Source organism: Cryptotermes secundus, unplaced genomic scaffold (assembly GCF_002891405.2).
Source record: "Cryptotermes secundus unplaced genomic scaffold, Csec_1.0 scaffold586, whole genome shotgun sequence".
NCBI lineage: Eukaryota > Metazoa > Arthropoda > Insecta > Blattodea > Kalotermitidae > Cryptotermes > Cryptotermes secundus.
This window is the reverse complement of record NW_019725009.1, coordinates 1-15,996: the sequence shown is the minus strand read 5'-3', so window position 1 is coordinate 15,996 and position 15,996 is coordinate 1. Positions and strand designations below refer to the sequence as shown.

Here is a 15,996-nt window from a genome sequence, read left to right as displayed (position 1 = left end):
TGAGGTAAGCAATTTATGAAATATACCTCTTATACCATAGAAATCCACTTTCTCAAGTAAAATATCATGGTTCACACTATCAAAGGCCTTTGTTAAGTCGCAGAAAATACCACCGACCAATTTTCTGTCATTAAGTGCCTGCATAATATTATTAAGTAAACTAAGAATAGCAGTATCTGTATATAGATGTTTCCTAAATCTGTGTTGCTCAGCAGGCAATATATTATTAAGTACTACATGAGCATACACTCTATAATATATATCCTTTTCAAATATTTTAGAAAAGGATGTAAGCACAGAACAGTAACAACACTGTTAAGTATACCTTCTTTTTCATCTGCACACAGTAAGAGAATTTGCAAGGAAAGACCCATTCGTTTCACTTTTTCTTGACCCTTCAGTTCTCCAGGCTCCCACCATTAGTGCACTTTCAAAAACTTCAAACAATCATGCAATACACTGTAAGCTAAACTGTGGGAACACCCTAGTGCATTTGCTACACTGTCTATCATTATCGTCCTGTCAGCTCAAACCAACTCTTTGACCCACTGCACAGTCACTTCTGTTGCAATCTAAACAGGGCAACCTGGTCAGGGACCATCTGTGACTTTCGAAAGTCCTTGAGACAATTTCTCCACCCAGTGGTGAACTGCGTTACATGACACAGACTTCCCACCATAAACTGGAAACATTTCTTCATTAACATCCTTTGCATTGTGTCATTTTGCCTAAAAAAAAAGTACAACAAAATGCTTCTCTTTGGTAGTACAATAATCAAGCACGGTCCCATTCCGACTATTGAAACCAGCCACTGAATATGCGCATACATGGCTGCTACCTAGACTGTCATGAAGCTGGACTGTGCTGCTACCTATTGATACATATAAAAAACCCATTACATCCATTAGAGCTGTTTAACTTCCATTTGTGACCTATTTACTGACTCGCCCTCGTACTTAAAAATATAACTTACAAAATACTTATGAAAGTAAACCATTTAAACCTACAAACATAATAAGACACATACCATCATCAACAATCCAGTCATCATCCTGCCTCTCAAGAACTTTCTTTGTATATTCTCTTTCATCCACTTCATCATACACATTATCAATTCCAGATATTTCATACTTATGCTTGCTGCCTTTCAGCTGTTTCAGCTTCTCTAAGGCAGCTAAACGACCCTTGTTATCAAGCTTCTGACGTTTTAGCCTCGGACCCAACAGTGCTACGAGAATGAAATCCAAATTAATATTAGTTCAAATTTCTAACACAGCCATGTAACTAATACGGAATATCCTTACAATATGGTAACTAGCTACTATGTCTTGTCTGTTTGCACAATGTTATGAGGAACATAAGCAGTTTGCAGTTAAAGTAACAAAAAGAAAACCTATATACTTCTCAAGTATTTTGACACATTATTATAGTTCTCTAACAAATATGAGTGTGAGGTAAGTTTAGCCACTTTAATTTATAGCACACTGTCTTAGGCTTAAGTAAATATACAGCATGTTTGCTTCAGGAGCTTTAGCTGCATAACAAGCCATATGGACATATATGCTGCACTTGCCCAAGTACATGGATACCATACATGTATTGTAAAATTGCGTCAATATTAGGAAAAACTGCATGATCACACCAGAAACTTAGCCCCATTTAGAAATATTTTCCACTAGTTCATACAAGGAACGACTGGAAAGAAAATTGACCACAGCACCTTTCAAAGCTGCTACCTAAAATTAAGTACATAAACATACGTTTTACATCATAATTGTTTCTGATTTGGTTCGTGCTGCCCAGGTTAGAAGGGTTCTCCTTCGGTCTACAAATATAGAAGCACGAATTAAACGATAATCTGATGAATATAATATTGGTATTAATTTTCGGTTTCTGTATAATAAACTCTTCGCATTTAAGTTAAAACCGAAGAAGCGCTGGGAAGGTAAACCTCTTTATGCCTGACCTCTCTTCATTAAACGTTTCGTATCTAATTACACTACACACTCCGTTATAAAATATAGGACTAAAATCAACGAGTTCTTACAGCCTGTGTCTTCCATTTCATTATATTTAATGTATATTTCACAAGACAATATTCATTCCTCTCTATCCTTGCCTTACAGACCACTAGATACGCACATTTTGCCCTACATTTATGTGTTGGCGGGAAACTGTCCAGCTGCATACTTTCACCAACATCTAAAATATGAATTTCTCTATATTTAGTCTTTGTTGTTCCTTATAGACTACAATTATCCGCGAAAGGTACATTTTCGATTGCAGCAAAACTTCGTTGTAATTACACAAAACTGTGAACGAGGATAATCGGCTATTTTGTAGTTTTAATAAAGAAATATCTGAAACAAGCTCCAATAATTTTCATCCAGTTAGTTCTAACGTCAATATTAGTGCAGCCAATGAGGGATTTCATTTACAATTTTAATAATGTTTCACATAGAAGGATTTTCCCAGATTCTATTAGTGAAATCGTTTTGGTCACATAGATCGTGGTTTGTGCGATTCACAGAAGATCAACTATATAGTCTTATTTTTTAATGCTAGTGGGTAGGACTAAGTCCCTTGTACTGCGACCTCTGCTGGCCTATTGTACCAGCCCCAGATGATAGGTGACGGTGAGTATGGAGCAATTGGTGGAATGACGATTGGCAGAGCCGAACTACTCAGAAAACCAGCCGCAGTGCCACATTGTCCACCACAAATGCCACTTGACCAGACAAAGGATGGACAATATTAAAATGGATCTTGGAGAGATAATATGGCATGGTATGGATTGGATTGATCTGGCTCAGGATAGGGATCAGTGGAGGGCTCTTGTGAACACAGCAATGAACTTTCAGGTTCTATAAAATGCTAGGAAATTCTTGAGTAGCTGCAGAATTGGCGGCTCCTCTAGAAGGGCTCAGCTCCATGAGCAAATAATATGCTCTCTTAAATTTAAACAATCATTTTTAATTTAATTTACACGTCTTTTTATATTTCAGCCAGTTTCATCTTAATTTTTTAGTCTGTGTCTGATCATGTAATTATCACTAAAGATTTGAGAAGTGTTATGCATATGTCATATTATTCTTTTATCTCTCATAACCTCTGTTCTGTGTTTGGTTAACATGGTTGACACTGTAGACAGTTTAGGCAGAAGTACTAGAACCATTTCTTGAGGTTCTCATGTGATTCTCAGTATTCTGAGTAGAGTTATGGATGGCCTAGCCAGGGTCTGTAGCCTTGAAGACCTAGACTGCTGATCAGGAACTGATGAATTTGACAGGACACACCTTGGCACAATATGGATTGTAGTCAGTTTCTGTTGGGGTAGGTAATAGATCTAGGCATTATCCATTGTAGAAGTCCTAGGCTATTCCCTGGGTCTCAAGAATGTCACTCTAGATCCTCTGCTTGGGGTCAGGGTAGCTTTAGTTGTGTCATAGAAATACAACAATTGTATCACCTTGATTTATTTCATGGTTCCTTCTTCAACTTCAAGACTATATGCAAAGGGGGAGACACACCTTGTATCTGGTTGGAACTGAGGTTTTTGTGCAGTTTCAAACTGCTAACATGTCATCTCCATGGTAAGAATTAAGTAAAGACAATAGATCTTGAGGCTTGCACTCCAAGAACACTTCAGCAGGTGTCAGTGTAACTTGTGTATATGGTGTATTTCAGTAAGTTGACAGGAAGCCTCCACTTTATGTTGCAAAGAACATTGAGATGTGTCCTCATGTGGTGCTTGAATAAAAAGAATATTCTTTAGATTGCAGACCATATTTTCAGCTGAACCATTTGAAGCTGGATGATACACTAGTGTAATGATATGGATAATTCCATTGTCATGCATAAATGTAGACTTGAAAGGAGGTCCATTGTTACTGATGGCTTCTGGCAACCGTCAGATACACTAGTGTAACCATATGGATAATTCCATTGTCATGCAGAAATGTAGACTTGAAAGGAGGTCCATTGTCACTGATGGCTTCTGGCAACCCTCAGAAAGTCAGCTATCCCAAATCTTCAAACACTGCTCATGCTGTTGCCTTTTATGTAACCTGAACCTCAGGCCATTCTAAAGTCTGTTGATGACAACAAAAAATTGATGACTAGCCTTTTCTTTCCTGTGCCTTTTGATCCATTGCCAGCAGTGAGTGTCCTATGACAATGGCACCAATAAGACTTTTAGAGTAGCAGCATGGAGTGCTTGACACACTGCACAGGAATTGACAACCTCTTTTAAAGTTTTATTTGTGATAGGCCACCACATGTCTGCATGCGAAAGCCTTCATGTGGCTGCTGCCTGGATGCCTCTCTTGAAGCAATTTCAGTAGTGCTGGTTGCAAGTCTACTGAAACAACTATGTGAAATCCCTAAAGTATAGCCCATTATCAGCAGAGAGGACTAGATAATGCACATAGTGTGGTTTTAAGTCTTCTGCCACTTCATCTTTCTGTCTGTGAGGTGTAGTGAAGAACATGACTGAGTGCTGTGTCCTGCAAACTCACTTTGCAATCCCTTGAGCCATTAATGACAAATCATCCTAGAAAATAATAGAAGCAGTACACACAGCATTTTGTGTAGGCGCCTAACAGACTGAGGCTATGATAATCTGCCGCCTTATATACAATCTTATACGTATAGATAATGTGACCTGTAGTGATTACCCCTGAAGATAATTTGCTGCACAGCCAATAACATTGTCTCTTGCTTTAAAAATGCTCATCATAGCCTCATGATGAGGACAGAGTTCAAACAGCCTTCAATATAGGTATTTGTAGAACTTCTTTATCCTGAACATGATGGCAACAATTTCCCATCTCTTTTACTCTACTCTAGGTCTTTGGTAGACAGGAAAATCCTTTGAAAGGATGCCAGCCTTGTCGCTCCTGGCTCAGATCTTGTAGACACTCTTGGTTATCTTTGCTAAGCTTGATCTAGAAGGTTAGAAGTTAACACATATTTTATTTATAATCCCAGAAAATTCTGATGAACTCATCTTTGAAGCTTGGATCAAGGGACATCCGGACAGAGGCAGAAATGGTCCACTGACAACCACCAGTAGAAGTTTTGCATCCTGGGTTTTCTAGCACATGATTAGCTTTGAGTTTTTCTAGCAGTTTTAAGGCATACTGAACACCACTTCACAGGGTACCTGTTGGTTCAAGGGATGTGTTAGCTCTAGTTTCCATATCAACCTCTTCACTGGTATACTCTATATCTTCGCTTCTTCATTAATTACATCTAGAGGGTATTCATTAATGATTCTCTACAGTCAGTGATCCTGATTCACAAATTCCTCAGTGGACATATCCTCCCTTACTTTTCTTATTATTCTGTAACAAGCCCTTTTTGAGTGACCTCTGACCCCATACTGGTAATATTCTGAATTTGCAAACAGACAATTAACCATCTATGATCTCCAAATTCTGTAATTTACCCATGTTGTATGCTGATCTTCTTGTACTACTATGCTGATTCTGGTAGTTTCTTTTCTCTTGATGTTGATTTCTATTAACTGTATTGATAATTTCTAGTACAAATACCTAGATGTTAGCTCTGATTCCATAACAGCTGCATCACCTACTGGTGGGAAATTATCTTCCCTATCCTCCAACATTTCCTGCATGGAGTCTGTACTAATATGGTTTCTAATTGAATTTTATGCTCTGAGTCTAGATATATGCCAAACTCACAAATCAAAGCAAAATGTCTCAACCTAGAAGCATATTGTAACAGATTTGCTCAAAGTGCTGCCAGGCAACAGCTCTGTAAACATGAATACAGGCAACAATAGAAGGGAAATTGTGTTTTCTATGTGGACCATGCCGGGTGAACACACAGAGCTGTAGGAAGTCTACTGTCAGGCAATGGAGCTGTAAACATGCATCATAACAAAAGAACTGTGTTTTCTGTGTGTGGTTCATGCAGAGGCTATACGTGGTGCAATCCAAAAGTTCCCGAAATATATTAATAAAACTATTACATCTTACCTAGATGTTATTCTGCACCATCACCTTCAAAGTAGTCCCCTTGGGAGCACATACACCGATCCCAGCGTTTCTGCCACTTTTCAAATGCATCCTGGAAGTCTTTCTTTGTTAGGGTGTTTAGTACCGTCTGCGTTTCCGCTTGAATTTCCTCAACTGTATCAAATCTTCGCCCCTTCAACTTGATTTTCATCTTGGGGAAGAGAAAGAAGTCGCATGGAGCTAAGTCTGGTGAATATGGTGGGTGGGGAACAACTGGCATCTTGCTTTTAGCCAAAAATTCCTGCACAGTGTAAGCCGTATGCGGTCGTGCGTTTTCATGGTGGAATACCCAGTCATTTGTGCGCCACTTCTCTGGACGTTTTCTCGTCATGTCCTCCCTCAAACGCCTTAGAACATCGCGATAGAACTCTTTATTGACTGACCAGGAGGGACAAACTCCTTATGAACAATCCCGTCAATATCAAAAAAACAGATCAACATGGACTTAATGTTGCTCTTGACTTGTCGAGCTTTTCTGGCTGAGGTGAAGAAGGGCTTTTCCATTGCGACGATTGCTGCTTGCTTTCAGGGTTGTAGCCATAAACCCAACTTTCATCACTAGTGACAACCTTCGAAAGAAAGTTTGGATCCTCTTGAAGCTGTTGCTGAAGTTCCCTGCAGACTTCCAAGCCATGCTGCTTCTGTTCATTTTGCAGCAGTCGTGGCACAAACTTCGCCCAATCCTGCTCATGTTCAGTTCCTCTGACAAAATTCGTTGACATGTACCATAACTTAGTCCCAAGGTGTTAGAGAGGTCTTGGATGGTCAGTCTACGATCTTGCAGAATCAGATCCCTAACATTCGCAACATTTTCTGGTGTTTTGCCCGTTGACGGCTGTCCCAAACGATCGTCTTCATCAGTCAATGTTCGGCCATTTTTAAAACGCTTATACCAGTTGTAAGTTTGTGTCTGGCCTAAACTGTTTTCACCAAAAGCTTGCATCAACATTTGGTGCATTTCTGCAGCGGTTTTCCCAAGTTTGAAACAAAACTTTATACAGACACGCTGCTCTCTCTGGTCAGCCATCGCAAAACCGCAGACTCACGGAAACACAAGAATGGAAATACGTTCACAAACAATAAACCCAACCACTCAACTAGACGCCGCTTGCCACACTGATTCAAGAAGGATGTGTGAGGAGACACCTAGCGGTATTTCAATGTACTCATAACCATTCGCGTGCAAAATTCAAATTTCGGTAACTTTTGGATTGCCCTTATAACAAGATTTACAGAATAAGAGCAGCAGTTCAGTCAGTCCTAAGTATGAGACAGCCACGGGAAGTTAATAGTTGAAGAGTTAAAAGTCAACCTGTGAAGGCTTAAAGTGTGATTACAAGGCTTTATTCATGTGTAATATTTGGAGTGTGTGATTCAGTGAGACTGTTATTGTTCCTGTGTTTTAACTGCTTTACCAGGAGTGGACCAGTTGGTGTAAATCTGTAATAGCGCTGTATTTAAGTGTGATTAAGAGAACTTGCAACCAAGGTGCTAATAAATGCAATCATCCGAACTAGAACCTGTTATTTTCGTCATGCATACCACCCCACATGTGACAATATGTATTATAGTTCTTTATCAGACTTGCGATTACATAGCTTGAATACCCTTCTCTGGACATTAATATTTTGTTTAGGTTTATAATCCTGTTAAGAGTGTAGGAGTATGAGGGGTGAGCCATAAAACTGGCCCTTGCACTGCGACCTTCAATGATCTATTGTGCTTTGTCAGGAGTGTAGGTTCATTGTTTGACCTCAGGTCAAATGAGCCTGGAATACTAAGGTCAGAAGCATCCCCTCCTTTGACCTAAATGAGCAACTCTTCTTTAGTTTGCTGTTGGCCTTGATTTCAGTAATGACAATTCTGGTATTCAAAACATATTTGAAATGGAGGGATAAGGTTTAATATCTGATTTCTATGGACTGAACCCCTTATTCTTGGATGCCTTCATAATGTTTCACTTTCCTACAATGGTGATGATATTCAGGTTACATACTACTGAATTTGCAGTAATCATCAGTTATTAAAAATGTATCTATTTGGCATGCAATGAAGTCCTTTAACGACTTTCTGAAGTCTTGTAATCATATTCTAATATCCTTTTATATCCTTAAGTGACACTTTTGAATCCCTTATGCCCTCCCTTCCTCTTCGCTACTTGCTTTATGGCCTCCAAACTTTCGTATACATTCAGAGTCTAAGGTTGCTGCATCTTAGGTAGTGATATGAGGTTAAGTCAATAAGTAAGTTACAAATGGATATAGAACATAAACAAATGAGAGTACTGATTTGAAAAATGGTTTTATTTCTCAACATAATCTCCTGACAATTTACTGACAATAAACGGAACAAAATAATAAATCAGCGTAATACATGATACATTTAAAGTATGAATGTAAAATTAACTTTGTGAAATTATTTTTAATTTGAATTTATTGGCGCTTAAAGGTGATTTTCGAAAATGCAACCGCCAGCCGCAACACAGGCTGCCGCTCGGTTGTGAACCGCGCCGGACATACCAACCCAGCACGCCTTAGGTAGCTCTCAAGTGTTGAGATAACGAGAATGCTCTGTCTGTAGCTGGCTAAAAAATAGCAACCCGCCAGCTGACAGACGCTGTTCACACGAGGGTGTGTACAGGAATGAAAAAACGGTCATAACTCCATAACCGTCCAAAATCGGACACGTGTTTATATGAACTTTTTTGATCACAAAGACCTAGGAAATCACCTTCTGCAGTTATGCCCTAAAGTCGTGAAACACCCTGTATATTCATTCTATCCAGTATGACACAGAGACGCACATAGGTCTTTGTAACCAAGTTCAAAAAACAGTATACCAATTTCTGCCTAACTACATACCACTTATAATGCATGACCCACCAACATATATAAAAAAGATAAAGCTGTCCCTGTAACAGATTGTGAAGGCCCATAGGGTTGTGAGATATCAAGGCTCCCACATTTTCTAGACAGTCGGCTCACAAATGGCCATGAGGTTGTCAGCCTTACAGGCTGGCTGTCATTTACCCCCAGGAAGATTCATGATACTCATTTCTGTTAGAGGCTGAGTGAACCCCAGAGCCATAGAGTGGCTGGAAGCATTAGGTCAATTGAAAAATCCAACAACCTCATCGGAAATCAAACCTGCAACCTTGTGGCATGTAGCATAGTGCCTCAACCAACCACACTACCACATGCTACCACCAGCACATATAAACTTTAATATTATTATGTGGCCATTTGTCAATCATATACATAATTCATGTTTTACACAAAAAACACGAACTTTAGTTTGGATACATTACTGCATAGCCCTTTGTCAATCTCTGTTAGAAACCATGATTCACCATGAAAACACTCACTTCAGTTGGATACATTATTTTGTAGCCCTTATTGAAACCTTTCCTATAATTCAACTTTCATTGAAAAAACAGTGAATTTAGTTTGGGTACCTTATTATGTAGCAATTTGCCAATCTTCTTTACAACCCACAGTTCCTAACCAAAACATTCAACTTACATGTAGTTTCGATACATACTACGAAGTCTTGCCACAATTTTTTTCTTATGATGCATGGTTCACCTTCATAATATTTACTTCACTTTGATGCATTATTGTGTAGACTTTTACCAGTCTCTCTAATAGTCCATGGATCAACATCAAAACATTGGTTTGTATACATTACTGTATAACAATTTGCCAGTCTTTCTTATTGCCCATTCAGCTGCATTTACATTCGGATGACTTGTGCCTGTTTCAGTCTGGCATCCTCCCTTCCTACCCCCCCCCCTGCATCCATGTGATCCCTCATTTACCATTATCCCATAATTCCATGTACCATGCCCATTTTCCCTTTCTTTGTTGGTGAGAGTAGTGATATGAGGGCAGTCTTTTGTTTGGTATTGTCTGAGCAAAATGGTTGCTCAATTCGGTTTCAACTGGGTCTTCTAAATTGTGTTTGGACTCTTTGCTTCAGCCATTATGGGCTAGGGGCCTCCTCGTTGCAATGGTATGTAAGTTTTTCTTTTTCATTTTGGGATGTTGCAAAGAGAGTTTGGTATTATATTGTTATTTATTTGGACTTGCTGCCCCATTTAGTGTCGTTGTGTGGCTAAATAATGGAGTAACATTGCGATTTGGGTTGCCTTGCAATGTTACATGAGTTTGATCATCTTCCAGGTCTGAGGTAAATAGAAGGCTCCATGTGGCTACTTTATGTATATTACTTTTAATTGGGTTTCACTCTGGACTGACAAAAGTGGCCAAGGGCATAGATTCCTATGCATATTTGAAGCACCAATGTAATGGTTTAAGTCTTATTTATTTTTGTTGTTGTCATTGTTATTAAATACTTATTTTTGGAGATTCAGTCTCTCTGTTTACTAAAGCTAAGCTTGGACACCCCATTCCATCAGGGGAGCACTGAGAACACGACAAAGGAACCATGGACAAATTCAGAGGCTGTCTCCCAAACTGCAAGGTAAAGATGGGAGGATCTGTTAACCATGGTTCACCAACAAAACATAAATTTTAGTTTGGACACATTATTATATAAATTTTTCACAGTCTAACTTATAATCAATGGTTCATCAAAAAAACAGTAACAGTAGTATGAGTACATTAATGCAGAGCCTTTAGCCAGTCTTTGTTATAATACACAGTTCACCATTAGAGCACTTACTTCAGTCTGGATACATTATCACGTAGTACTTGGGGTTCACTGAGTTTCAGGACTTGTCCACCGTCTCACATTCCAAACAACTTGATATCTCAGAGACTGAAAGGGTGGGAGACATGTACTTTGTGACAACTAGTATAAAGAGCAAACTTCAACCACTGGACAACCAAAGTCAGTGCACCTGAGATTAGGTTTTGTCAGAGGGAAATTTGCAATTACTGCAGAAATGTATATGAGGACCTAAGAGTAAAGCAGAAAAGTGGAAGGAAAAATGCATCAAACAAACTAACATCCCAATTCAGACACACCAGTGCAGAAGAAAATAAAAGTATTCATGCCATGAGGTACCTGCCTATCACTGGCACTTCTGTGGAAGAAAAATTGAACTTTGAAATTAAAATCATATAGATAACAATGAAGAGTCAGGTCTTACCAACCTAACCTTCAAGTTGCCAACATCCTTGCTGATACACAGATTTGAAATACAGATATTTAAAAAATGGGATGGTTGATTGAACAGAACTGTTCAGCTTATTTTGGACTCTATCCATCATCTGGTATATAGAACAAAATACCACAACATTTCGGAGACTGGATCTGTCTCCGTCCTTGGGTGGATGGGGCAGGATAAACCTACTCAGTTGGGCCCATTACAAAGAGCTGGTCCAGTGATTGAAACTAGCTCTTTCTAATGGGCCCAAGTGAGTAGGTTTATTCTGCCCCATCCACCTGAGGACGGACACAAATCCAGTCTCCGAAACACTGTGGTTTTTTGTTCTATATACCAGATGATGGATAGAGTCCAAAATAAGCAGAACAGTTCTGTACAGCATACACCATCATCAGAATCCTTTCAAGTCTATCCGGTTGACTGAGTTTGTTTAAGGTGCCATATAGGTGGATTCCTTATATTTTTTGCGCCTGCTGTTACTTTCAGTTTTCAAAATCCTGGCTTCATCCCAGCCTGCCTTATGACTTCTTCAAAGGCATGCTGGGCTAGTTTTGATTTTTGTTAAGGGACTGTGCCTGAAAATGTGCCTGTGTCCTCACAGCCGCACAGCTAGTGGTCCTCATGTTCCCCTAACACACCTACTTCCACATGCACAGAGAATGCTATAGGTGCAGCATGCTGTCTCTTGCAAATTTCTTAATAGTCTAGCTCTCATGAATTAACTCCTAAGAGGGTTTTGTTTTGAAGGTAGTTCTAATGTTGAACTGATTCTATATTTGTTTAAAATTTTCATAAATGCATTTCGCATAGGGGATAAACATAGAGCCAGGAACTTTATCTACTTTTTGAGATGGCTACTACTCTTGGAATTAAGAACAGAGTCAATGAACCACTTGGGATAACCACTGAGCTGAAGAGTACATCTGAGAATATCAGTTTTATTCAACACATCTCATCATTCTTGGCATGCAGCAGAAACTATATTGTGTAGGCTCTGAATGATTCCCCTTCTAACATGTGGTGGATGATTAGATTTGAAGTTAAAGCCTTACTGTAAATATAAACAAATTTTTCACTAAAAAGAGACTGAACCTCATATTCTGTATTTATGCAACATTTGGAAGTGGTTAGTCGCTGGTTTCCCACTGCAGTAGCCCGGGTTCAATCCCGGGTCTGGTCAAGTGAGATTTGTGGTGGACAAAGTGGTGCTCAGGCAGGTTTTCTCCAAGTACTTCGGTTTCCCCTGCCAATCTTCATTCCACCAATTGCTCCACAGTCACCCTCGCCTATCATCTGGGGCTGGTACAATAGGCCAGAAGTGGCCCCAGTACATGGGACTTAAGTGACACCCCACTAGCAATAAAAGAAAATATCAAATACATCTGGTAACCTGTCACATCCATCCCCACCCTCACCACAAACACTTGTACATTCAGCCTGGAATGTTAGCATCACTTATACTGGAAGAAACACGCTCATCCAGACCTTCTTAGGAAAATTGATGGCTCATGTACAACGTGCAATTATCTTCACAAATATCATGTCACTGGAAATCATTAACATCTCATTAATGGAATGCACTTAATTTCAACGGAATTTGCTTCCCTATTTTTACACCTAATATACTCCTTTTTTACCGCAAAGGTAACTGGACCAGTGACCAGTTGAATGACCATCACAGTCCCCTGAATTTACCTGTGTGACCATTGTTTCAGATCTATGAAACACTGTGTACAATATATTGTAAAAAATGATTCTGAAGTAAGATATATGTGAATTACACACATACACACAACTAAGGAATGTGTCAAAAGATGTTTACTGCCTTCAGTACCACCTTTACACATGCATTATATATAAACTAGCACTAATTCCATTTGAGATAATTTATATCAAATGTTCCCTGAGTACAGTCTCTACAGCACATCTTATTATGATCTTACATTATAAGGAATAAATTGGAAGAATAGTAGGTAGGAGAACAGTTAAACAACATCAAAGTGAAAGTGGCGGTGAGATACAAGATCCTCAGCTTTTACACATGCAGTGTGTTCATTCATGACACACACACATGTACACAAATTGAAAAAGAAGTATTATAATCTCTTGACCACCTACAACAGACATCTGTATTGCTTTAGGCTGTTACAAAAGCATATAATATATGCCTGAAAAGGTCTGACCATAAGCACACAGGAAGAAACACTCGGAATGGAATGGTAAAATGATTCAGTCAGAATATGGAAGATTTGAAGCTTCCATGGCTTGTTAAAATCCTATTGGGCAATCAGTCATCTCAGTCTTGAGTTAAAAACTAACATTTCAGAGATCTCCGCCTTCAGGTTTGATGTGGTGAATTACCACAAACCGCTGATATATACATGCCAATCGGTGGAATCGCTGACTCATCCTCTTGGAATACGATGCAGCAGGAGGCTGGAGTCAAATTGGGTAGTCACCCATCGAACACTACCCTATCACCATGTCATTTAAACTGGTGCCCCTGTTGTCAATTACTGTGCCTTCTTTTCATCTTCCCTGAATTTACCTGCTTGGGATTTTCTTGACCTATGCATGCCTGAATGCCCTAATGACATGGTGATGGGATTCCATTCTTTGCTAAGTTTGAACCCTTGGTCATTAAAGAAGTTACAACACAATCTGAGGTAAATATTTTATTATTTAAATCTCAGAACATATACAAGACATACTAAGAACATGTTGCAAGAATAAACAAACAAACTAAATTTACATAAATATAGAATCTTTTTTTTACACAATCTGAGGTAAATTTATTTAATTTTATTTATTTAAAATTTATAAATTTAATTTTATTTATTATTTCTTCTGAATGAGTCAGGTACTCAACATGCATCGCCACAGCACAGAGGGCATGTGGTGCCATACTGCAAACAAAAGATGAAACAGGTAAATAACATTTTTATTCTAACAAAGGTATACTTAGGGGCCAACAACATGGCAGTTAATTATAAACTGATAATAATGTTCATGTTATTTTACTTTCATCCCACTAGACATTTTGCTCAAGACCTTCATCAAGTGGTTTTCATGAATTATATCATTACTGAATTATTAATATTAAAAACATTTCAATATCAGTTTATAATTAATTGTTCTGCTGACAAATATAATCTGAATTTGATTTCGTTCATCCTGGTCTGCCACACTAGCAATATTATAAAAGGTTATCAACTCCATGCAGTGTGACTGATAAATGCTTTTATTCCTCCCTTTCCTTTTTAATCTTTCGTCCTTGACATGTTTCGGCCTGAGAGACCATCTTCAGAAGGACATATCAATACAAGCAGAAACTACTATTACAATGTGATTGGTCAATATCAATACATACATACAATGTCATTACAATATCACGAATATAAAATCCGATCAATTAACAAATACAGCGATGTACATGAATATAATAAAATATTTATAAATTATTATAAATAATTTATTTATAAGTGTGGTTTAGAAAGACTTTGTTAAAATTTAGAACCAACTTGATTCGTGTCCATTATAATGCCTCTTTTTAAAGAAAGCTGAGAGTCTACCACTTCGTGGGTCCGTTGTTTGATAAATAGGACTCTTGAGTTTCCTCCTGTCGTTTGGGCCGCGCTGTATTCTTATACATTCATGACATTGTAATGATATTGAATGTATGTATTGATATTGACCAATCACATTGTAATAGTAGTTTCCACTTGTATTGATATTATCCTTCTGAAGATGGTCTCTCTGACTGAAAGATGTCAAGGACGAAAGATGTTAAAAGTTAAAATTTNTATAAGAAGAGCTTTTTAACTTATATATTTTTAACTTATATGGTATAAGAAGAACTTATACATATTATTTGAGCGTGAATCTGAACAGGATACAGGATGGAAATTAGTGGAGAAAGGAAGTGATTGCGTGTGATTGTGAAATTGTGTTCGTACACCTGATGATGACCTCCTGAGGTCGAAACATGTAGTGTGGCAGTAAATAAAAAACGTGTTGTGTGGTCGGTAGATTAACTTTAACATTCGTCTAGTACACAACAGGATGCAAGGAACAATAAAAGTTATAAATGCCTGTCAGGCAAGGAGCATAAATAAATACCTGAATATAAAACACAAATTGTTAAATTGCAACGCAAACATCCACTTTAACAGAACCTGTATCGATCTTCAGCTAACACCAAGATACGCTAAAACCAAAATAAATTCACAAAATAAAGCAATGAAACAACGCCTCACTAATAAAATACAAGAAATAAGAATAAAGAATGAATTAAAACAATGCTATAAGAAAAAGCAATTTTTAAATAAACAATTATATGACTTACATCTAGAAAATAGCAGAACGTGGGGAAAAATATGGGACATAATAGATAGAAATATCTCACATAAACTTGACGTAAGAATGAAAGAAAAATACCTAATAATCAACGCCAAAATAGAGAAATTAAAAGCACAAAAGGCAACGGAGACACAGGAAAGTAGAAAGAGTTACAATAATAATCCACAAGAAGATAAGCACATATTCTTTAAAAGAACAGAAAATTTAACAGACATTACCTTCACAGAAGATGAAATACAACTACTCAACAAAGGACTGAAATATAACCTACACGCGAAACCTAAGAACTGGATACAAACATTAGGATTAGAAGCAGAAATAGGAATAAAACTACTACCAATAAAAGAACAAAATTATATGCGACACTTAGTAGCCAATAATATACAAAAACTAATAAATATGCAACAGTCAAGAAAGGAGAGGAATAAAATAAAAGAGGCAAAAAAAGAATGGCACACAATGAAA

The 15,996-nt window shown here is 38.0% G+C and overlaps 1 protein-coding gene across 3 annotated transcripts in view; it reads right to left on the bottom strand.

The window, feature by feature from the left end:
- Positions 1–2,177, bottom strand: part of LOC111863202 (DNA polymerase alpha catalytic subunit) — a 103,073-nt gene extending 100,896 nt beyond the window's left edge. For all 3 annotated transcript variants that reach the window (XM_023849291.2, XM_023849290.2, XM_033750960.1), the window contains exons 1-2: positions 2,048–2,177; positions 1,028–1,228 (exon numbers count right to left, since the gene is read on the bottom strand). In XM_023849291.2, the coding sequence (XP_023705059.1) occupies positions 1,028–1,228; positions 2,048–2,063 (217 nt within the window). In that variant the 5' untranslated portion in view covers positions 2,064–2,177. The remainder of the gene's footprint in view (positions 1–1,027; positions 1,229–2,047) is intronic.
- Between the last annotated feature and the right edge of the window lie 13,819 nt (positions 2,178–15,996).